Source organism: Rhea americana, unplaced genomic scaffold (assembly GCF_003343005.1).
Source record: "Rhea americana isolate MKP2758 unplaced genomic scaffold, rheAme1 scaffold_132, whole genome shotgun sequence".
Classification (NCBI taxonomy): Eukaryota; Metazoa; Chordata; class Aves; order Rheiformes; family Rheidae; genus Rhea; species Rhea americana.
In genome coordinates this window covers 909,049-934,049 of record NW_028185395.1, presented here as the reverse complement: position 1 = coordinate 934,049, position 25,001 = coordinate 909,049, and the positions used below count along the sequence as shown (strand labels likewise).

The 25,001-nt window shown below is 35.3% G+C and overlaps 1 protein-coding gene across 11 annotated transcripts in view; it reads right to left on the bottom strand.

The window, feature by feature from the left end:
* KDM6A (lysine demethylase 6A) overlaps positions 1-25,001 on the bottom strand; it is a 158,828-nt gene that overhangs the window by 12,965 nt on the left and 120,862 nt on the right. For all 11 annotated transcript variants that reach the window (XM_085297906.1, XM_085297907.1, XM_085297915.1 and 8 more), the window contains 7 exons: positions 24,785-25,001; positions 10,258-10,387; positions 8,617-8,722; positions 7,810-8,015; positions 5,437-5,501; positions 5,244-5,318; positions 978-1,126 (listed from right to left, as the gene is read on the bottom strand). The exon at positions 24,785-25,001 is cut by the window's right edge and continues 559 nt beyond it. In XM_085297906.1, the coding sequence (XP_085154032.1) occupies positions 978-1,126; positions 5,244-5,318; positions 5,437-5,501; positions 7,810-8,015; positions 8,617-8,722; positions 10,258-10,387; positions 24,785-25,001 (948 nt within the window). The remainder of the gene's footprint in view (positions 1-977; positions 1,127-5,243; positions 5,319-5,436; positions 5,502-7,809; positions 8,016-8,616; positions 8,723-10,257; positions 10,388-24,784) is intronic.

The following is a 25,001-nucleotide window of genomic DNA, read 5'->3' as shown; positions in this document are numbered from 1 at the left end:
GAAACATACTTTTTGTCAGGCTTATTTTATCAAAATAATTCTATGAAAATGCAAATTAAGTTACAATTATTGAAAAAAGATTACACTGCATTTTAAATATGCACATATTCATGTATGTCACCTACACACACTGTTCAGAGACTTCAGTGTTAAGAAATGCAAATAAGCTACTGGAGACAAGAGAATTCCACTTTTGTTAGTTTGTGGAAAATTAAAAGTTAAGAATACCTATCTTATAAATCTGACCAATAATGCAGCAGCTTCTTTGTAGAAATAAATGTTTTGAGAAGTTCAAGCTTAGATTTTGTTTTTTTTTTCTTGACAGTCCCAGCCAAGAGCAAAACTTCATGACTTCACAAACTGAATAGACAAGTGGTAAGAAGATCTGTCCCAAAGAGCTTTCAAAATCAATGTAAAAATGCCAGAACTTTATCTTCTTTTGACAGCTGGAAAACTAAACCATAATCCCTAAAGGAATTGTCCAAAGTCATACTTCACTACAAACAGGACCTGGAATTTAGCCCAGATCTCCCATGTCCTAGTCCAGTGCCCTAACACAGCACTATTAATTAGGGAGGGTTAAATTTTATCCTCAGTCAATTCAGAATCTAGAAAGCAAAAGTGTACTATTTCTATGAATATACAAGATCTACTCGGAAGCCTATAAAAACTTTCAAGGCATTCAAAATACAGATATGCTCCAAGTATATGAACCTGTCATCTTTTTCCCCTTACAGAATGAAGTATTATATCAAAGAAATTTCTGTGGTAAATACCTAGCACTGCAGAAGTCCAGAAATTTCCATGATGGGACAATCTAGTACTTCGCACATGCAGAATTCAGTTAAACAGTAAATTAGAAAATACTGAGTATGCATCATGCTTGTGCACGCTATGAAAGATGCAAAATCTACAGTGCAGTTAAACTGAAACCACAACGGCAGAACTTGATTTTTCGCACAGAAAGAGATACTCACCTGGTGTCCTGCTTCCTGGAACCTTCATGTACAACTGCACTGTGTTCATTCCCAGGATGGTATGACCAACGTGGCTTAGAAGATTTCCTGCTGATACCACACGTACAAAAGCAGGAAGTTTTGTCAGTTCATGGAGTTGCAACTTCCACCTGCAGCAAAATAGCAAATCGATAAACTGTGAATCCCAAAAATTCCTAAGAGAGGTAGGGGAAATGGAAACAGTATGCAAAAAGATTGTTAGCGTATGTGATAAAGGAGCAGGCAAACTACTATTACATAACTTAGCATCGCTTAAGAGGGAACTTCAGACAATACAACATCCTTACTTGACAGTTACAGAAATTCAACATTCCTTTCATTTAATTGTAAAGTAACAGACATGATGACCTAACTGAACTCAGGGCTGTCTGTTCTGGTGTTATATTACTAGAAATTTATGTTTACAGTTTACATCTCAGGATACATCTTTGTAAGGAAACATACAAGTTCACTCTCCCTACACTCCAAGCTAGTCAGAAACTATGTTAACTTTGCTTTCAAGAGCCAAATGATACAATGATATGACATTTGCCAAAAAGACTATCTAGACATACCTTAACCTGTGGATAAAATTACTGCGACTAAGAATGAAGTTAAACACGCACGTGCGCGCACAAACACACACACACACATGCAAACACACACACGTGCTATGAAACTGAATACCCGTATTAATGAAAACAGATCTCCAAAATCAAAATTCCCTGAACATTCAAGTCTGGAAAGTAATAATGTCACTCAAATACCTGTGTTATTCTCTTGATTTTAAAATATTACCAAATGCAATCATATAATCTGAGAGGACAATTGAGGGGAAAGATAGTTTTGTAGCTAAAGTAAAGACTGCAGGTCAGAAGGCCTGACATTTATCTGGGATGTGATGTGAACAGTCTAGAGTAGCAAAATCCAGTTCCCTACAAGCTGCAGACCAATTACGCTTCAGGTAAAGTTAAAATAGCTCCTCTGAAGGCTTGCCTCTGAGTGTTAATTTATTAGCAATGGTTTTGTATCAACAGATGGAAATTTATTTAGGAAAAAAAGAACATCAATACTTTAGTACAGTCTCTAATCATATTTAAGCAGAAACACTGATATTTCAGTGACTCTATCACTAAAGATCACAGCATTTAAACAATCCATACTTCCCATTCTGCCTTGATTATTGGGGCAGATCAGAATTTTTGTATTGCAGTTGGAGGGGCTCTCAGCCTAGGCATACTGGACATGTTACGGAAATAAATGCTAACTAGAGTCTGAATCAAATAAAAAAATATTAGTAGTCAGAAGGTGCTCTCAAAATTATTTATAATACTTCTTAACATTTTTCTGAAATGCTTCTTGACCTCATGGAAATATCCGTAGTGTAAAGAATACTCTATTTTATATTTATTCACTACACTTTTATTGTTCAGGGAAAGGAATCATGACTTAACCACCAGTATTTATCAGTCTGGTATCTGGTACATATTCTGAAACCTGTTTGTGAACAGAGAAGCAAGCACTCAGAGAAAATGGAAATAGAATGAGAGTGGGAACAAACGGACAAAAAAAATTCCTAGGAAAGTTCTGGGAAAAGATTCAATGTGCTGTTTTGCAAAAAGCAATTAATGTTGTATGAAAATAATTTATCAGAATGAAACAAAGGGAATGTATTAGAATAAGGACTAGAAAGAAAAAGTAAAGATGCTGGAAGAAAAAGTTTGAAAAGAGATTTTAGGGTGAGAGAGATTCACAGCAATATTTTAAAGCTTAGAGGTAACAATTTAACTGTAGAAATGGAGGTTGCAACTAGAAGTGGGGTTACCAATGGATTCATTGACTACTGAGAAGCATGCATTAATTTTCCAGAAATATCATACTGCAACAGCAACTCAAATTCTTAAAGTCTGAACAGATGAAAGTTGGAAATAAATATAAATTAGAAAATTACTTCATTTTAAAATTGCTTTAAAATCAAAATAGCTTGATTTGCAATAATCAGATAGAATCTGATAGATGCAGTGTTACTTCTTTTTCAGCCTGTCCCAGTTCTGGCCTAAATTCACGTGTAATGTAAACTGATTCAAGCTTGAGCTCACTTGCCTATGAACTGAGACATGTTATATAGTTCTTGGTCTCCTAGCTCTTCTCATATTTATGGTTATTCAATCCCCTCTCCTTTACCATGACACTTCCTAGAATCCTTCTGCTTTCATAATAGCATCAAGAACAACTGTGAACATCTAGCCATTAACAGTAACTTTCTATACCAGCCTATTCAGTATTGAAAATCTCTCATGAATGGGTAAAAATTAATAAAATTAGACTACCAGTAAGAACCAGCTAGTAACTCTCATCATTTAAAATGAACGCTGCAAGATTATGCATGGCAAGCTCCATATGGGTCCAGACAAAACTCAGAAATACACACAAAGGCTTCCTCTTCCTTCTGTAAAAATGCAGTCCAAGGTCACTTTGTGATAAGAATAAAATGAAAGACAAGTTCTGCAAAATACACTTAATGTAGTTTCTACTTTTTTTTCTCTGCCTGAGGCATTGTATATAGTCTCAGTTAAGACCCTTTCTATTCTTATAGGATCTGTTCCGCAAGAAAGATGCATCCCAGCACCTCATCTTCCTCATCCATTCAGCCTAGCTGCTCATACAACTTCCCAGTCTTACCCTCGTTTCCACATTGACTTTAGAACCCAGACTTCCACTTTTTCAACTAACTAAAATTAGCCCATTTTTTCCATCCAAATCCTGAATAGGCTTTTTTTTTTCCACTCCCGTTAAGTCTCACTCGACATGTCCCAATACAATCTTTCGCATTCTGACTCTTATCTTCCTTGCATTTATACTAAATATTTTTTTGTACACTATGCAGATATCAACAATGGGATTCTTGACAGAATAGGAGAAAGTATTCATTCAGTATTCAAATCTCTCATTCAGTGGCTCTGCAGTAGCTTAAAGGAGCTATAAAACAACAACTAAGAAGAAAATCTGTGTTCTGAAGATCCATTACCCTGGATTGGAAAACATTCAGTCACTCTGCGGACAATTCATTCATCTAAGTCATGAGGACAGGGAGCATGTGCTACTGCTCCGTGAGACAGTACATACACTCTTACCAAGAGTGTGAATCGTAAGAACTGTGAAGTTTTCAGCAAGTGCTAAACATTCTCAGCTTTTAGCTGTTAACTTCACCAAGTAGATACAGAATCTGAGAAGTGTTTTTAAGGCCTTATTCCTTGGTTATTTTAGGCCACAGGCAAATGGCATACACTATCACAAAATTTCAAGACCTAGACCATCCAAGCTAGCATATTAATTTTTCTTCAAAACTATGACTTAAAAAGGTTAGGTTCTACAAAAACAATGCGTTTTCCCTTAACCGGGGCAAGTATCTATGATGGAAAATTTTCCCCATATTAAAATTTCTCAAATGCGTAAGTGACCAAAGTCAGAATTTTGTATTAGAAGGCATCAAACAATTTCAGTAACAGGTTAACAGCTATATGCACAAAGATACAGGAGTCTTTTGTTGAAAGGCACCAGCAGTAACATTTGATTGAGATAAGAGAGAACAAAGATGAGTTATCAGCCCTGTACTCAAGGCATTTAAGCAAACACCAACATGTACTTTGGAATAACCAGGGAACAGTAATGATATGTTAAAGAACTTCCTTGTCTCCAGGGGTTCTATTATCCTAATCAGGACTCACAATTCATGAAAACATATTAAGAAGTCATTTTGAGGCTTTATGATAAAACCTTAACTTTCAGGCTGTTGCTAAGAAAAACATAACTCATTCATTTTTAAAAAATTACATTATAAACACTTATATTTTTAATTAATAACAAAACTTTCAACTTGTTCGTACCAGCTTCAGAATATTTACCACTGTCTTCGGCCTTTTTAAAGGAAAGAAATTTCAATTTCTCAAAGATGCACACATTTTCTTTATAACTGTTTCACATAGGCATTGCCAGTGCACTACCAGAAAAAGTTACCTTGAACTGCCATTATGCAGCCAGTGACAAAATAAACTAGACTAAAGATACTGAGTACATAAAATCTTATTTCAAAAATGATTTGGATACAGCATATATATATTTGCATTAAAAACTAAGTGGAAAACAAAGGCAAGAAAAAAAAGGGGGGAAAAGTTTCTTCTCAAGGTAACATGATGGCTTCAGTTGTAAAATACCATTGTGATAAAGAGAAAGAGCAATCAGATTTACTTTTTGTCATCTGACAGGTCAATGTTGGTCCCAAACTTGATTGTTTTAAAAGGTCCTCTTCTCCTCCTCCCAGAGCTGGAAAAATAAAAGAAATGTAACAGGTGAATGTGAAAATAGGAATTAGGTAAAAATAAATAAATAAATAAAAAGGACATGAAAAACTGTAGAATTATCATATTTATAATACACTTACTTATCTGAAGATGTGGATTCATTATCTGAGTGGTCCTTGTGGTGACTCTTTTTCTCATTTTCCTCCTATAAAATGGAAATGTGAAAATGTTATCATTATGTTATACACAGTTATCACGACATAGGTATACAGTGATAACAGGTTCACTTACATCAGGATGTTTGTTTCAAGATGCTGGTATAATCTTTAAAATCTCTGTACCTAGTATTTTATGTGGCTATTACTATTAAGAAAATAGAAATTCAGTTACTAGTCAAAAACCACTGCAAAAAAACTCTTCATGAGTACAAATTCAACAAAGCCCAGCCCAGGACAAGAGAAAACTTCTGCACTGTAAATGTTTCTGCTATCCTATGTCACAGCTGAAAACAAATGAGTTGTTTTGCTCCACCATGCAGATGAACAGGAAACTAGTCTTAAAGAATACCGCTAACTTTGTTAAACCAGAACATTTATCTTCCTTCAAAGTCAAGCAAGTCTTTTGATATGAAACTGAGATGACTAATGTTTATAAAATCCATTTTTCTACAACTAGTGGAAAAAGTGTAACCAATATTGAATTATATAATTTGATGTTTTTAGTAGACTAGACATAGAACTCTATTCTAAGAAATCTTTTTCTGTCAAATAAGTGGACATAGAAAGAAAAAGAGTACGACAAAAAGGGGGAAAAATGCCTGCTTTGAATGGAACTGTTATTAATTCTCAAGGGGTCCTTGTACTTGAGAAAGTCTTGCTCGTCTTCTACATCCAAAGGGTGAACAAAAGAAGAACCTAGGGATGGTGGACTTACAAAATATTTCAAGATATGTTAGAAAAATGATGTAACAGTTATTAGAGGAAAAAACAAAGATGACTCAAGACAGGCCAAAAGATTTGTGTTTGTAGAAAGAAGAAATAAGGCTTTCATATGAACAAGGTGAAGTCACACAAGTAGGGATCAGACCTAAAGAAGGTCAAAGCAGTGTTAGGCAAAAGGAAGTATATACGTTTAAGAGTGCCATTTTAATTACCAAGAGGAAAGTGAAAACTGTCATTATGAAAATTATTTTTAATCACTAATTCAGAAAAGATGAGGAAACCTTGCAATTCACTTGAGTTGAGGCTCTCCTGCTGACATGCTGGTATGTGATCAGTCACACACTTTATTAGATGTGTAATCTATTGTAACACTACATATCAAAAGTTTTCTAACCTCTCTGGAATGATGCACAAGATGCCATGCTGGTATGATTCTTCAACCAGCACCAGAAACCTTCAGTAGATACCCCTCCTACCTTATTACCACTGCAGAGGATGAAAAATATCATTTATGCCCCAAACTAGGCCAATCCACACAAACTGATGACTTCAGTATTCCCCCTCTTCCCAACACTGTTTCTTCTCCCTACGCTGTATGAGTCTCACTGAGAATCTGTAACCATTATCCCTTCTCTTTTCTTAACCTATAGATTCATCTTTTGGTTTCTAATCCATTCCTCTAAAGGTACAAAGTTTTGATTCACAACTTGTCTTAATTTTCTTGTTGAAACCAGTGCTGTTTCTGTGCAATGAAAACTGCAACACTCAATTTCTGACCTGTTGTTTTCCCCCTTTTCTAATTGGTAATTTGTCAGTAATACCTTTTTCTCCTTGATCCACCTTTGTCTTATCTTTTCACAACACTAGGATGACATAAGCCTTAGAGGAGTGCCCACAGCAAATTCCAAGGGTGTGCTTATTACTTTGTATAGACATTAATAATTCATACCAATAAAATAACATTCTAAACATTTCACTCTGTCACATGTTTAATATCTCCTTAACTAAACAGAAAACGGTATGTTTGGAATCCAGAAAAAACAAACAAACAAACAAACAAAAAAAAAACATGGAAAACATCAGTCACACTTCTGGAAAAAAATGGTATTTTTAACATTTTAAGTTGTTGTGCCGAAAGACAACCATGAATGTAAGGTTTTAATAAGCAACATTCAAATTATTTCAGCATAGTATAAAGAACAAAGAAATCTGTTTTGAAAGTTTATAGGAAATTAAAAGTAATATCGTGTAAAAAGGATTCTAAAGTTCTAAATATTTTAATGTGAATCTGTGTATCATTAGATGAAAGCTTAAGCTAACAAGCTTTCGAAGCAGACAATAACCAGGAGTTTTACATTAAGACAACTAAGTATTTGGGAGGAACATCCTGGATACTATTTGATCCTCTACTCAGAAGTGATTTTTTAAATTTACCTGCGCCCTCAATGTTAACAGGAGCTCCTTTTCCTTAACAGTTTTGGATTTTTGTCAATAGCCATTACTAAAAGAACTTGGTTCCAGAATTACTATCCAGTTTGTAAATTATACCTTACATAATAACAATGTATTTACCCTTAAAGATTCCTGGAACGAGGAGGCCTGGTACTGTGCATATTTAGCAATTGTTGTATGAGATCTACTGCTTTCACAACGCCAGATTTTCTTTGTTCCAGTGGGGTCCCAGTTTTCATCTGCTGGCTGCAGTAGTTGCGTCCTTACTTCTACTATGTGTTCATTATTTGCTTCTACCAGTGTTTTGGTAGAGAAGAGTCCTAGATCTAATATATATGAATAAAAGTAATACATGATAGTTAAAATAGAATAAAAAGTTTCAGGAAGACTTAAATTAATATTTAAAGTTATCTAATGGCTTAAATTAAAGCATATATAGATTTTTCTCAGTCATCATAACATAACCCAATTAGAGTTTAAAAATTAAAGCTCATGTGATAAAGACCTTCTGCAAACAACAGTAGAAGCCTAGAATAAAGCTGGCAGCTACTGTATGGACTATATTTCCAAGGAAAATTTTACCTTAATTCTGCAAACAAATCTGTAAACACAGCTAAATCTATTACCATGGAAATATTTTTTCAGACAAACTAGAGCTCTGAGAAGGTACTTTCATTATATAATATAGCAGCTATTAACAATGATAATTTTTCTACAGAAAGTTCAAAATACTGTACAATCAGATTACTATTTATTAAACCAGAACATAAAAGGTAATGTAGAATGTTATTAAACCTGAATATAGAATGTAATACAGAATGTAATTGCAGACATAAAATATCTACTTATAAGAAACGAGGAACTTAAGATTTTTTGGTAAATATACGCATTTTTTTCAAAGAAAGAAACCACGTAACATAAACTTACCTAATTTAAGCGCTCCAGCAAGGCCACGTATTACAGTAACAGGGTTGTTTGGATTTGTACAAAATTGATGTAAAGGTGGAAAGAAAGCATCTCGTTTATTTTCCAACTGTAAAATTATAATGGAATATTAGATGTCAGATGAATTTAGATTCCTTATTTGTAAAACAGGAAAGAATAATAAGAAATGAGAAACAACAGAAGGAGGTCATGAATTTTATCCATTTTCCCCGTATGTTGGTGAATGAACAACTACATCATACAATCATCTCCCTGTTACACGCTGGGTTCGCTCCTTCCAAAATTAGTTTGTTACTGTAACTGGTTTCTTGACATGAATTATTCCAGGTTGCTTTGGCTTTTGTAACTCAGTTTTCCTGCAGTTTATTTCTTTACCTGACAGTACCTTTACTGGTACTAATCTGGAGAATTTTAAAAAGAGCCTGACAACATGCTAATATTCTTTTAAAAAGTCTAAAAGGTAATTCTACAGATAATGGGTACAAGGAAGAGCATAATTAGAAAGAATACTCACACAGTACACCTCATGTTAACAAGAAACAGTGATTCTTCTATGTTTTTGTACATCTATGACCTCAATTTTATGCTATGGTCTTCCCCCTCCTTCTCTCCCCCCACCTTTTTTTAATTGTTATGAATGTTTTAACATCCTGAGGGCAGAGTTCATAGAAAATATCAATAGCACTGTAGACAGAGACTATGGAGATACTGAAGCCATCTCTTTCCATCAATGGAGCACAGTGCAAAGCTTCCAAATATTGAGATTCATGCTCGTGCATCTACGCAGTACAGCGCAACGTGGCTATTTATGAGCTATGATGGACTCTAAAAAGGGTGAATTAACTTAGACTCAACACTTGAAGAAAACCCATAGTATTGTTTCCAACCTAACCTTGCTCTCAGGCAGACAGCTGGTGTGGTACTAAACAAAAATGCTGAGCGCTTCTGGTCCCAAAGTTAGACTGAGCAAAGCCAGTCAGAGGTTTTTACACTAACTATGTAGACAGACTGTAATTTATTCCTCTGTATTATCACAAAAGCTAGCTCAAATTCTCCACAAAGTTATTATAGGACTTGATTTCACTAGAGATTTTCAAATGGTTGCCTGAGAAAGAAAATAGAAGAAACTAAAATCCATCTTTTCTTAATTATTATATTTTGCTGTTACCATCACCTCAACTTTTATTAGTTTTCTTTACTGTATTTTGAAGCAGATTGTAAGGAAAGTTCAGTTTCATTATTTACTCATTTACCACCTAAACAGTCATTTGCAAATTATGCATAAATATATTTGAAATATCATGCATTATACCTAACAAACTATTTTTCCTTTTAGTCAGTATCTTAGGTATTAAAAAATAACCCCCCAAATTTTGAAGCCGTTTCTTGTCTTGTTTATCGGTCAGCTGAAATTCTAAATTTAAAATATTTTGGAAAATCAAGACTATGTGACAAAATGGTCTCTAAGATTTGTATTTTGTCTGCTTATGTACTAGTTGGGAGAGCACCGTAACGAGAATTCAGCTGTGAAGAGTATTTCTTTAAAACAATTATGGAAAACAATTCAGATAACTACAAAAAGACAGTAAGTGATGTACTGCTTCTGCCATTAGATTTACTTACATAAATACTAGGTGTAGGTGGATTCAGCTTGTCCTTTGGCAAGGGAGGGTACGGTGGAGGTGGTGGTCGTGGAGGTGGACATTTATCCAATAGAATACTACTGTTAGATAAGCCATTTTTACCCAGATTCCTAAAAGGAAAGAAGAGCTGCCTGTGTCAATACTTGACAAATGAAATAACAACACACTAGTGTTACTGCTTCAAAAGAAAGGCAGTGGCTTGAAATCTTTTGCCTCAGAATGACTGGCAGTTCGTTTCTTTAAGAAAAAAAAAAACAAAGGAGGAGAGGACAAAACTGAAAAAAAAAAAAAAAAAAAAAAAAAAAAAAAAGACTTATAAGGACATATCATAATTCAAGAAGGAAATAAAGCTCATATAAGTTTTAATGAAGGATTCTCAATGTATAGTTTGATGTCATTCATAATTATTCTCACTTTGCCGCCAAACTTGCAAAATTATCACTATTAGTCAAAAATATAGCTAATTTAAATATAAGCAAGTATGACTCATTTGTCAAAACTTAACAAAGGAAGTAGGTTTCAACTTAAAATATAGAAAAATCTCACTGGGCTGGCACTGGGTAGTGGATGATCAGTTCATAGCAACAAGAAGTTTGTTTTTTTGAGAGCAACACTGAGGTAAAGCAGTCTGGTACTTTAGTATGCAGCACTGCCACAGGGCACAAAGTCATAAAACGGTAATGCCTCAGCCAAAAGACTACTGGAGTCACAAAAAACTAATCTACAACACTAACAACACTAAAACTAACACTCTCCCCTGCCCTGATTTATTCACTTCCAAAGCCAGAAGGAGCCACTGTTATATGATCTGATTGTCTGAGTAACATTAAGACAGGGACTGTTCAACAAACTGTTTCAGCTGCTGCTGGAATCAGGGACCTTGCTTGCTTGCTTATAATTTCTAGCCTTTTTCTGGAAATTTCCAGACACGGACAAGTCGCTGTGTGCTCATTACCTCTCGTTAACTTCTTCTACAGTGAACAACCTCCAGCGCTGAAAATCTGCATTTTATTTTTAGTGTACATTCAATTTCCAGTCACTATCACCAGCAAGGTAATTTACAGCTAAGTCACTTCTTAAATTTTTGTTTGTTGTAACAAGACTAAAGTACTTTAAACAATATTCAAATCCTTCTTCAAGCCCCACTTGCTTCACCAGTCATGGTCCTTGTCACCTCTCAGACCCCACAAAATAGTATGTTTTAAAAGTATAATTTAATCAATCATCCTCATAAAATTTCCTGATTGCAGAAAAGCTATTTTTGTAACAATGATTCTCCAGTAGAAAACTTAGCAGACATACACTGCATGAAGCTTCTAGCAATAGAGCATGTTCCTCAAACACAGAAACTGTGATCCTGGCACAGAGAAAAATTTTGAAGGTTGATGATGGAATGTGAAATCATTATTTCAAATCAAGTCACCACAAACCACGAGTAATGTGGACTTTGGACTTGAAATCTTTGGCTCAGAATGAACAGACTGACTGTTATGATAAACATTTTAGAGAAAATGAGCAAATATCTCTCCTACCTCTGACTGTAGCAAAGATAAGCATCCCAAGAAACTGGTGCTCATCATGACAAGCTACAAGCAAGCCACTCCAACTCAAATATTACGCCAAATTTCTAACTCATATACGGCCATCCTCTGACAGAAGGACAGAGCAATATAGACAAAGACAGATTTGACAACTGTTTCCAAAGCACGCCTGTCAAAATACCAAACACATCTTATTCCCTGTGCCAGGAATTAGCCTTGTGCTAATACCAGACTGCAACCTCCAAGAAACTGAAAGAGCAATGAGGAAGCTTTGATTAGGCATCATTCAAACTGACAAAAAGCTCACTGACCCATGCTTGATGTCTGATGTAGTTCTTGCAAAGACTCTATTACCCCACAAAAACATAGAAACATAGCGATGTAAAATAGCCACCACCCAAACACATCAACCACAGCTGCATCAATCTGAGATTCATCTGTTCAAGATGCACCTATAACCTGAATAGCAGAAAGCAGAAGCAACTATAATCTCTGCACTACACAAGCAAGAAAAAGAGATGTACAGTATTTAAAAAAAGCAACTATGAAGACATTCTGTTTGAGCTGAGGAACTGTTTTCAGGCAATTTTGAGGCAAGGAAGATGACAAAGGCTGAATCTGTAGAAAAGGTGCCAGTGGTCAGAATTAGTGTCAACTAAGCTACTCTAGTCACAAGGTGATGAACACACAGCAAATAAAACTCAGTAAAGCCAGGGTACATGGGGTCTTCAGGGAGGAAGGATAACAGAGAAACAAGAAACTCCTACAGGCTGAAAGAAATTAAATATTTGAAAAGGCAAAGGAGATGCAGTAGAAAGGACAGCACAGAGAAAAAGCAGAGGAGATGAACAGAGGTATCTTATAAACCCAGCACCTGAAGCTGATACTACAGTAAATGACTCTGTAGTCCTCTATTAAGTTACTAAAAACCTATGTGGAAATTTCAGGAAATTTCAGGCCCAAGAAAAGTAAAGGAGAGATAGGAAAATGCTTGTTATTCAAGTAGCACGTAAAGCAGATGGGCAGAATCTTTCCAAGCCATCTTTAACAGACCATTTCTTTTTTTTTTTTTTTTTTKGGGGGGGGGGGGGAGGACTACGAATAACTTACTATTAATAACAATTCAATTCAGCTATTGAAGAATAAATCCGCAATCAATAGTGCACAAAACAGTGATGGAAATTATAAAGAATACCACAGAAATACTAAAAAGATTTGACACTGGCACATGATAGAAAATGGTACGGACTGAAGGCCTCTCCAACAGTGGAAACAGAGAATGACGAACAGTACAATGAAAGACCCTTTTGGACCACAGCTAGTGGAAAAGAAACCCTACATATCTCTGTTGCAATTTTCTTTTTTCTTTTTGCAATAGAATTTCATACAGGGTAAAAAGAGGCAACAGATATAACACTTAGGAAAACACAAGCTTAATTTAGGCCCTGAAAAAAAGCTGCATGGCGTGAACAGCCACACATGATACCAGGATGGAGGAATGAACAGAAGGACAGGCTTCATTCATCATTCATTTAGATTGACTTTCCTGGGGAAAGTGGCTTTCCATAGACTGCATGGGCTGCCTAACATCCCTCATGCCCACAGCAGCCAGCTGAAGTTGTCACCCTCATATAGGTGAGGACGAGGTGTGAAGTGATATGCAGCAATGAATCACTGATGCAATGATTCCCTGTGAACATTGTCCTGAATCTAAGCTGCAACTCTTTGTGCATTGCAATTTCGTTGACAGATGAAACCAATGCCACCAGCTCATGCAAGCGCTTCAATCCAAACTGCAATCACCATGCTCAGGAGCAATCCTAACAGCAGCAGACTAATCAGATAAGTGAAATTGCCTGGATTTTATGTAATTAGCTGATGTCTTGAATAACCACCAGATCCATTAATCCTCCTCCTTCCCCCCCCCCCCCCCCCCCCACCATTTTACTGCTTTCTAGGATACATTCCTACACCTTCTAAAAAGTTTACATCCTTCAATCTTAGAGCACAACTTCACATCTGGCTATATAGAAAAAAGTTTACTAGAAACACCTGTGTGACCCAGTTTGTTCTGCACCCCTCCTCCTCCTCTTCATTATGTAGCACTAATATTTTGGCAAATATTAACAGTAACACTTCAATGCTATCTAGGAATTCCTGACAAATGGAGATTGATGGCTCGGTCTTAGATGATGCCTTTAACTGCCTACCACCTATCTTTCCTAGTGTTTACCAACTTTGCTACATGTACAACTCAGTTGCTCAGTGAGCAGCTGGGATGTCTCTACACCATGGAGGATGGACTCCAATGACTCTAACCTCAGAGACTCCTCAAACAGCCCCTCTGCCACCAGCAAAAACGTTGCATAAAACAAGACCAAAACCTTATCCAAGTGCAATATCATTAAAACAGAACTCACTAATGATTATTGTCCATTCACAATTACACAAAATGTATCCATAAGATTTTATCCACTTAATAGGTACCATTCTGATTTTGCATCATCCTGCTTGACTAATAAAGATGTCATGCAAGTCAAAGTTAAATGTGTTACACAGCTGTATTTATTTTAACTCTATTTTATTACATAGACTTTCAGCTACATCAGAGATATTAAGTTAACATGATAATACTTACTTTCCACAAACCAAGACTGATAGTGACTAATTACTATCTTTTACATGTATTAAATCGATCCATTTCAGTAATTCTATTATTTCACTCAAGCCTAATGTCAGACTGACAGGATTACATTTACACAGGTCATCCCATTTATTTTTTTTGAAAGTAGTTATATAGTCTTTCTCAAATCCTTTTGAGTTTTCCAAGAACTATCAAAAAATCAGCATGAAAGATCAACAACAGTTCCCTGACCTGCTCCTTCAAAAGTTATGGATGTATGCTGTCCAGGCCTCTGACTTAAAAAATGTCAAACTTAAGTATAGCTATTGTTTAACATTCTCCTTGATTACTGTGAAAATGGAGAGTGATTCACGATGTGAATACCCTATCTGCCTTTTTCCCAAGCACAGAATAGAAATATTTACTGAACTCTTTTCCTCAGTATTGACTGTTCTAAAAACTCCCTGCAGTAATTAAGCATTACTGTTTTTCATGATTATTTTTTCTTCTGCTTTTTCATTCTTGGCTGTAGTTTTCTTCTGTCCTTTGCTTCTCTTACCAGTTCTCTAGAACTTTTTAGTTTATTTCTGTTAAGCTGTTAAAAAATATCCATTCTGCAATAGCACTTTTAAAAATATTTGCCATCTTTTGGTTTTTAATGTGAGCTTTTGAGGATAATAAAGAGTTTCAAAACAATTCCCAGTTATCTATACATTTGGATTTTGATTATACATTATAGGCGTAAACTGAGTAAATTACAATTGTTTGCACTCAAATAGTCATTTTTGCTGTGAAGTAAAGTCAAAGTAAATTATTATTTGAGGATTATGTGCATAAGAATTAATGAGGTTTTGCTGCTGAAGAGATTATACAGTTATTCTGATGAACAGAATTAAGATCCTCTCTTCCCCAAGAATCACATTTAAAAGGAATAAAAGGAACTGTGGATTTATGCGACACACTATCTTGAATCTATCAGAACTGCCCAATCTGCAGAGAAGAAGAGACAAAACATTTTAAGGCATGCTGCGGAAGGCATTGGTTGAGGCATTAGAATGCACAATACATATTTGACCCAATCCTGATTCAAATAGAAACACCCTATTTTTCTTAAAAAATGATAAAAATCATTTATCTCACAGTGCAAGTTACTACAAAACAAACAAACAAAGCAACCCCCCCCCCCAAAAAAAAAAAAAAAAAAAAAAAAAACACACACAGATGGGTATCAACATTCATTGCACTAGGAAGAAAGTGGTTATTCATGCCTTACTTTTGGCTTTCTGAGGCTTATCTCCCCAGGCTTTTTCTATAGCCAGTAGAAAGAGATGTACTCTCAAAGGGCGACTCAAAGTTAAGCTTTCATTATGCTTAAACGCAAGTAATGCCAGATAATTATACAACCTGTTTATAATGTAATTCTCCATCCTAGCTTTTTACAACTAGGTACTAGTTGGCAATACTCCCAGAAACCTTTTTTAAACCTACAGAAAATCCTACAATATCATTGTCAATTTTCTCATTATGTAAATGTGTTCCTAATCATTTCTGAATCCCATTCTGGTTTTGACCTCAATAGTACAAGATGGCAGTGAATTTCATAGGTTAATTATATATTATGTAAGAAGTAATTTTTTAATGACTTTCACATCTTTTCTTTCTGTTTTATTTGATAATCACCTTGTTCTTAGTCTATTAAAAAAGACAAACAGAACACATTAATGTCTGTTGTGAAATAAAAGTATTATAACTAGTGGTACATAACTTTTTCACACTCTTAGCCTTTCATCTCTCTAAATTTAATAGTTTTTAAAAAAGCTTTCCTTATATTTACTCCAAGGTATTTCTGCTTCCCATGCACACATTTCTGTATTTGCTATACAGTTGTTGAAACAAAACTGAATATGTTATTCTAAACAGGACTCAGATTGTGGATTCAACATATTTAAAATTTATTTATTTATTATGTTGAAGTCGACTTGCTAGTGGTAATAACATGCCTTTACAGCGGTGAAAAATTTTGCCTTCAAGTAAAATAAGCCCTTGCTGACAAAAAAAAAAAAAAAAAAAAAAAAAACAGTAAAATGAGAATAAAGGGCTTTTGTTTGTTTGTTAAGAACAGCTCCTTTCTCTCCAAAGTGCTCCCCTTCAAATAAACTTTTGCCTCTTGGTGCAGTGCTCCCAAATCAGGTAGTTACTCACTGTTTGAATTCACGATCCCACAGGCAGACTTCATTGCTGAGGCTCACCTTCAGGGAGATCCTGACTCCACGATAACGCTGAAGAAGTCTGTTTCTGCCACAGGCTTTGAAGTGGAGCCAGTTAAGCAATGAGATGCCTGCCTCCTTCTGCTCTTTCACTCCTCTCTGTGAAGCTTATTTCCTAAGGTTTTTAACTGGTGGTCACCTCTTCCAGATTATTCAGCCTAGACAATTTTCTGTTTATCCTCCTAAACTTTTATCCTTTTAGGGTATCCCTTCAGAGGCAGCTGATCTCTCTCCTTTCTCTTTCTTACTCAGTAGATTGCTCTCTACTTTTTATCCTTCTACACCAAACAAAAAGGTTTGTAAGAAAGTATGATTCAAGTGCCTTTAACACGTATTCCCATCAAGTCCACATCTACGAGTTTTAAAGTTATTCTTTTCATACATTGCCATAAAAATGACCACACTAAATTTCAGCTGATATTACAGTGACCACTTATTCAATCTGTTTCTTTAGAATTTTTTGAGGACTTCTTGCAGTAACCATTCCAAATAATTATCAAATGAAATTTTTGTCCAGGGCTTTGCTTGCTTTTTCAAAGCTGTGAATGAACTTCTATAAATAACAATAAAAACAATAAGCAACTTCTTCTTTCTTCCATAAAAAAACAAAAAATTAAACAAACCGAATCAAGCAAACCAAATCAGGAATTTCTCTTAAGTCCTTAAAGGAAGGACTTGACTTATTAACTGTTTCAGAAATGATAAAAGATTAATTAAAGTAGATGAATACAGAATTAACATTATTCCTCCAGTATATTAACTAGATACACCAGTTAAAGAGTGAAAAGTCAGTTGGGTTTCACTTTAGTAGAAATAAACAGCTCAAGCCTTAAATCTCAAATCTTGCGATAACATGTCATTAATTCTCCTTTCAAAAGAATTGCTCTTAGGGCAAAGATACTTAAACTTCTAAAAGAATAAGAGAAAGTTTTTGATAATAGTCCTTTAAAAGGAAACCTGATACCAAACTAGTCAAAGCAGCACTCTTCCTTTTTTCCCATGTGTTAAAAGTCAGCTTTTATAATAAGAAACACAGAGCAGTTATTTCTAGTGTATTACTTGGTAAATACTTGTATCACTCAAAATTACTTGGTTTCTTTCATAACCTCTTATAAATGAGGGATTTTCTCAAAGAATCTAAGGAAGGATAATTCATTCAATAGTATACGCCTCTGTTATTTTGGCCAGAGGCTTACGGCTTAAAGAAATTTAGATTAGTATCTAGACAGTTTACTTTTCAAAAATAGTAATCTAGCTGTTTTACAAACACCTTAAATTTTTCTGTTGCAATCAGTTTTACTGGTACTGAAGACTAACCAAATTACAGTTCTCAAAATCACCTCCTCGCTTCTCTTCCATCTTAACACTCCAACAACACTTTAACTGAATGAGCACATTTGTTACCCTACTATTCCCCAGAACAGCATTTTAATGAGATTTTCGTATTTCTGTCAATAGCTCAGCCTTTGCATTTCTAAATTTCTTGCAAGTTTTCAATAAATATCATCTAATCTCTCAAGAGAAGCTTCTTTTGCAAATATCAATAGCTGTTCCAGCATCTTCTGTTTGACCCTTGCTCAGTCTCTGAAACAATCTCATTTCACCACATGAATAGACTATGTCTTGGTTAAATAATTCCTCAACATCCTCACTGAGGAAGACTGACATAACAAAACTTTTCAGCTTCTCTGGAAGGACCTTGCCCTGCTTAAGCACTTCCTTTAGTTTCTGGCAAAACAAAACTTTTAACAAGTCTGCTCTCACAGACCAAGCAGCCTATTCACATACCATAAAACAAGGAAAATCAAATAGAGTTGACTACTTGGCACGTGTTTTGCATTTTATGATATATAGTATCTCCTTTCATCTAATGGCTTCACTTACTGTTATTATTTTTTTAAGGGGACATTTGTTTACATAGAGTAGAATTAAGTAGTTTACATGGAATAAAACTATGAAATTATAAAATTATCTCCCAACATTTATTTCTGCCTAGCTATTTTCATTTCCATTAACACAGAATCACAGAATCAGTAAGGTTGGAAGGGACCTCTGGAGATCATCTAGTCCAACCTCCTTGCTCAGCAGGGTCACCTGGAGCATGTTAGACAGGGCTGTGCCCAGGCGGGCCTTGAAGATCTCCAGAGGAGACTCCACAACCTCTCTGGGCAACCTGTGCCAGTGCTCCGTCACTCTCACAGTGAAGAAATTCCCCCTCACGGTCAGGCAGAACTTCCTGTGCTTCAATTTCTGCCCATTGCCTCTTGTCCTGTCACAGGGGACAACTGAAAAGAGTTTGTCTCTGTCCCCTTGACACCCTCCCTTCAGGTACTTGTACACATTGATAAGACCCCCCTCCCCTCAGTCTTCTCTTCCCCAGGCTGAAAAGGCTCTCACAGACAAACATCCTCAAACTACTTGAAAAACATCCTATTTTAATGCCTTATTTCTGAGCTCCTTTGCTTTTAACATACAAAGAAAAAAAGAAGCCATCAACTTCCAAAGCTTTGATGTTCCTTTGTTTTTAGGTAACACATAAAACTGTAATAGTGTTAACAAACAAGTCATGTACAGTGTTGTTTTCTGAAAAAAATCCCTCCTGTGAGATACGGAATTACCCTGCAGTTCACTATCATACAGTAGGTCAATTATAGTTACTTTGTGAATCAACTACATGCATTATTTAATCCCAAATCGCTAATAGTTTCAGGCCTTTTGTGCTCTGGACATGCATCAACCTGTAGGTCTACATTTTTTTTAAAAAAATTCATCTTCTTTTAGGTAAGTCTTTTTAAAAGCAGTAAGCATTTGAATAAAGATTATTTAACAAATAGATCACCAAGGTATTTCAATGTGATTTATAAATACTAATAAACTCTCCAGTTCAGTAAGTAAGTAAATATATATTAAATAGAGCCAAATTCAGACTAGCAAATAGGAAAATAAAAATCAGTATTACAGAACCCCAACTATGAAAAAACCAAAAAGTTGCATCTAACTGTTCCTTACCTGCCAAAATGTCTTTTCCCCCTGCAAAACCCTATTAGGGCAACAGAGCATCAAGTATTGTCAGAAAGGAAAGAAAATGCCAGGAAATAATAGAAAATAATTATTTGCATTAGACACAAAGACAGAATGTCTTTCTGAGCATACCACTTGAAATAGAGCACGTATGAAACAAGTGGCAAACATGAATACATTTAAAACCCATAAGATGTAGCTCCAACATTTAAGAACTAATACTACAGGATAATTCCCTTTATTCACCCAAATACCTGAAGGTTATTCTTAGCACAGTTAAAAAGAAGTTTGCTAAGTAGGTGTTTTCTAGTTTTCTGTTGTAGATAGAGTACTTAGTGCAAATTTTTACAGTATTTTAAAAAACTTTTTTGGCTAGAAATTATCTTTTGTACCTCAGAATGTACTTACAGAGAGAGCATCCAACTACAATCACTAATGTGATTACAGTGCACTGTGAACCATGTATATTTGATTCTTTGCTATTTCATTACCTCACACTGGGTTAAAGGCTAGCAAGCTATATTTAAGTTCATAGTGCCTGATATGGTAGTACACAAACATCTGTTATTCCATTCTATCTTAAGATTTTCTTTTTTAATAAATAAAGGTTTTCAGCAGAGTATCTGCTAACTAGTATCTGGGTGGGTTAGCCTCTTCCTCAAATTTATGTATGTAAATTAAAAAAAAAAGATAAGGATGGCAGGAAAACAAAGCTCTGAATCGGCTATTTCTATTAGGATGGAAAAAATACGTATGCAAAGAGCATTCCACACAAGTTTAAATGCTCCTCAATTGCACCTCCAAGCTGAACAGATCTTTTTAAAACTGTAACTAACACAAATCAGGAACCGCAATAATGAGGATAACTTAATTTTCACATATGGGAAAATGTCTGATTCCATTTACACTTTAGGTTCTTCAAAAAAAGAACAGCAAGTCTGTAACAATTTCTTTTATTTGAATTTGCAATATAGTTACACTAACACAAGAAATTGAAGCTATTTTTATATTTATCCTAGCAACAACATATATATGGTTCCAATTTATAAACTTTTAAACTCTTCATTTTTATGAATGTGATAGATGCAGGTATTTCACTTGAAAAACAGACACTACAAATATTACAGGATTACATTACATTCAATATATGAAAAATGACAAAATAAACTCCGTATAAAATTTCTCTCTATTCTGGGAGATGACTGCTATTAAATTTTAAGATCCTCATCTATGATTTTGATTAATGGTGAATATTTCAAATTCCTCGGACCTTGAAGGTATTTAAATAACACAGAATATTACAACAATACAGGAAAAAATACTAAATTAATCATAATTTACAGCCATTATAAATCATGAGTCTACAGAAATGAATATAGCTTTGGTCACTGATTATGACATCAGTGAGTTGTAATTTTTTTAAAAGTATTTTCTATTCTTTAATCCAATCTTCTAAAATTATAAATATTTTACATTTGTAATAAATTGCTACAGACTGCTATAATACTCTGATCAATATTACTCATCAAATCGATTATCTAAATACAGGGTTTCTAAGTGGGAGGAGAAGAAAAAGGAAAATCTTCTCAGAAGGTTGCAGAACTCACTGGGCCTTAGAAAACATTTTTGTTATTACTACTCTGGCAAAATACATCTTTTCTTGATGCAGAGGATTCGCTGAAATTACTCTTTACATTGTTAGAACCTGCATTTAATGAAACGGTTGGATTTGAAAGAGACTCTGAAGACGTGCTGGCTAAGCTATAATGATAAAATCCTAACACCAACTTCTCCTGGAAGTTTCCCCTGACATCTGCATCACTGCTATACCAAACCTCAAAGAAATAGCCAATATTATGCAACCCTCACAGATACATTCTCGTTTCTTTTTCATTGGAAAGAAGATGGGGGGTCCACTTGTCATTTTTGATCATTTAACAATACTGAGATAAGAAATAAATGGCTAAATCAGAAGCATGCGAAGTTTCACGGCTTGTAATCTGCTACACTGCTTTGCAGTAAGACAGACGTAGGAAACCACCAGAAGTATTAACAGAGTGCATTTAAACTGACCAGATGGAGATAAAGCGAGCCTAATCTTTCTACTGCTAACATGCCTGTCTAGGAGATGGAATGTATGCACCAGAGATGAATGCTGGCTGATTTAGCTGCAGTAGTTAAAGCCACTGTTGCCCTCAGCTGTTTACCATCCTTTGCCAAAGGCTACCGACTATTGCCTCGATGGCAGCAGCTGATGCATTTCTACACCACAATCACCGTAGCTGACACTACAGCATTTTTGCCTAAAGTCACTGCTCAGAAATACCATCTTGAATTTCCATAACCAAATCTGACACACTTGTGCATTCTCTATTGCTAGTAACAAAAGTGCCAGGAAAAAAACCCATACAGTTTGCATACATACACTGCAATCTATTGTCAGGTTTTGCAGTGGCTATGTTCACTTCGCTTAAGTCATTTCTGATGTAAAACGATTAAGCTTACTGGCTGAAGTTAAAAAAAAGTGAATGCAACATATCTAGTAATCAACTGGAATGCGAGATGGACTAAGATCTGCACTTCTGAAGCAAAAATAAGCCAACAACTAGTCCAAATATTGCATTTTTAAAGCAAAATCCAGCATACAAATGATTTTTAATACTTGAAACGCACATACTAAAACTACTGCTACCAAAAAAGAGCTTCTCTATTATAGAACTGGAAAGAGTAGTTGATATACCAGATGGTTGTGCTGCCATTCAGAAGCACCTTAACAGGCTGCAGAAATGGGCCAACAGGAATCTCATGAATTTCAATAATGGCAAATACACAGTCCTGTACCTAGGGTAGCATAACCCCTCACATCAGTAAATAAAAGAACATTTCTTTGGTGCAAGCGTGGCTGAACTCTGGAGCAGGTTTCCCAGAGAGGCTGTGGAGTCTTCACCCAGGGAGACAGTCAAAACTTGACTTCACACAGTATGGGGGTAACCTGCTCCAGGTGACCCAGCTTGAGCAGTAGGGTTGGATTTGGCAATCTCCAGGGGTCCCTTCCAAGCTCAACTGCTCTGTGACTACTTATGAGTTTAGCAATGAGAACACCGATTTAATAATGACAGATCAAATCCAGGCTAATCATTTTTATCAAGGAAAAAAACAATTAATACCAGCACTGAACATGAAAACAAAATTACTTATTTTGTTACTAAGTTAATAATACTGTCACTTCCCCCCCCCTTTTTTTACAGCCATAACAGCCCTAGGCTTCAACATCTACACTACTGTTGCTGTTTCCTATCTAAGGAAAAGTGTTTTTATTCTGCCTTAAAAAGACATAAAAGACAACTGATTAATGAAGTAAAAGGAAAAAAAAATGTAAAACATCGATTTTTCTTTTATAGGAGCTGTATCAAAGCTTCTTATAGAAATTAAGCCCTAAACCCCATGGAAAAGGATAGGCATTTTCAAACAATAAATATATGTGGCAGTTATTGATATCAACATTTCATAAGTGCTTCATCTATAAGAAAGCAATCATACAAATGCTAAAAATAAAAACGTATTTAGTGTCACCATTAGATGTAGGGGTCAAAAAAATTTTACTTTTTAAAATAGAGCTTGCAATCTTATTCTCTATAGTATGTGGAGTTTCATAAAACAAAACAAAAGCTTTTGAAAAGCAAGCAACGACTGTACAAAGTAATGTAAAATATTTTAATACCCCAAATATCTATCTTATTTTACTTTTGCTTTTAAAGTCTGATTTGTTGCGCTTCTTTTAACTCAAAAATGTTTTCATTTTTATCAAGGCCTAGTACAGCCATCTGGTAATCTATGCATTTAATGCAAATTAGCTGGAAAAAAGACATGATCCCTACACCAATCTTTTCATTCCGTCTTCCCTTCACTGAAACAATTATTTCCACTGAAGCCAGCATCAACAAGTGTCATGAGCATAAGAGGACCTTGAAAAAGAAAGATGGGTAGGAGGAAAGAAACAAACAGCAGATGGAGAAGGAGGCACAGATAGCTAGAAGATGTTTGAAAAAAGGGTTTAGGGTAGAAAAGATGAATACAGAGAACTAGAAGGGTGCTGGAGGAAAGGCAGTATTTAGACCAGACTGGCAGAAGGATATGAAGGGCTGGCTGCAAGTGCATCACACTTCTCTGACGCATCCACACAATCTTCTTCATTAATTATCAGGGAGATCTAGCAATCTCTATCATCTCCAGCAGCAGATAAATAAACTCAAGAAAGACCCCATTATGCTGGTCCAGCTACTGAACTAAGCTACGGAAAAAAGCAATCCTGGCTATGTTTGGTATATGAATCTTAGTATGAATTTTTGAACACTACAAAATACCAAAATTCCATTTAAAATAAATTATTGCAAATGCTAAGTAACATTTCTGTAATTCTTTTGAAAAATAAATATTTCCAAGGCGGCAAGTTAGCTAGAAATCACATTAAGAAAGCCATTGATCTATAGTACTGTAGATATGCCTATTTAAGTACCCATAAGTACCAGGAGAAAAATATGAACACAGAAAATACATGATTAACATAACTGATATTACAGCTCCTCAGTGAAAAATGTTCAGTCAACAGTTTCAAGATTATTTTTTACTACTTGTTAGTTAGTAGTTTTTAATTAACTTTCAAAAACTAGTAGAATGTACATGAAATCTACACCATTTATTACTAACGGTCTGGTTGAAACATCTAAATTCAAATGCAAAATAAACAGAACTACTGGTTCTTTGACTAAACAATATTTAAAAAGGTTATGTCATAGTCAACACAGTTCTGTACCAAAAAGCTATACAATAGCTCAGCTGCATTGAAGATATGAGCAGCAATACTGAAGCGGAGGTGTGAGGAGCAAAGTCAGTGTTCAAAAGTTAATGAACTAAACCCACATAATTATGAATTCATCAACACTACTTGTTGTTTGTTATGTAACCATGAATTAAGCAATACCAATAAAGCGCACACTTGTCAAAATGGAAGATACACTGTAAAAGCCATCTCTATTTAGCATTTCTAGCACTTACCGGCATGCTTTTAGAACTTCTGCTGAGCTGGGATATATGGACACCGACATTGATGGTATGATCTGAGGATTAGGTTTGTGGCTAATTGGAGGAGGATCTGCTTTCATGGGGCTCTGAGAGTCCTCCAACCCCTCTCCATTAACTGTATGTCCACTGTGAGGGCTGTTAAGGCTGGTAACACTGTTTGTGGTAGTCTGTTCCGTAGATTTTGGAGAAG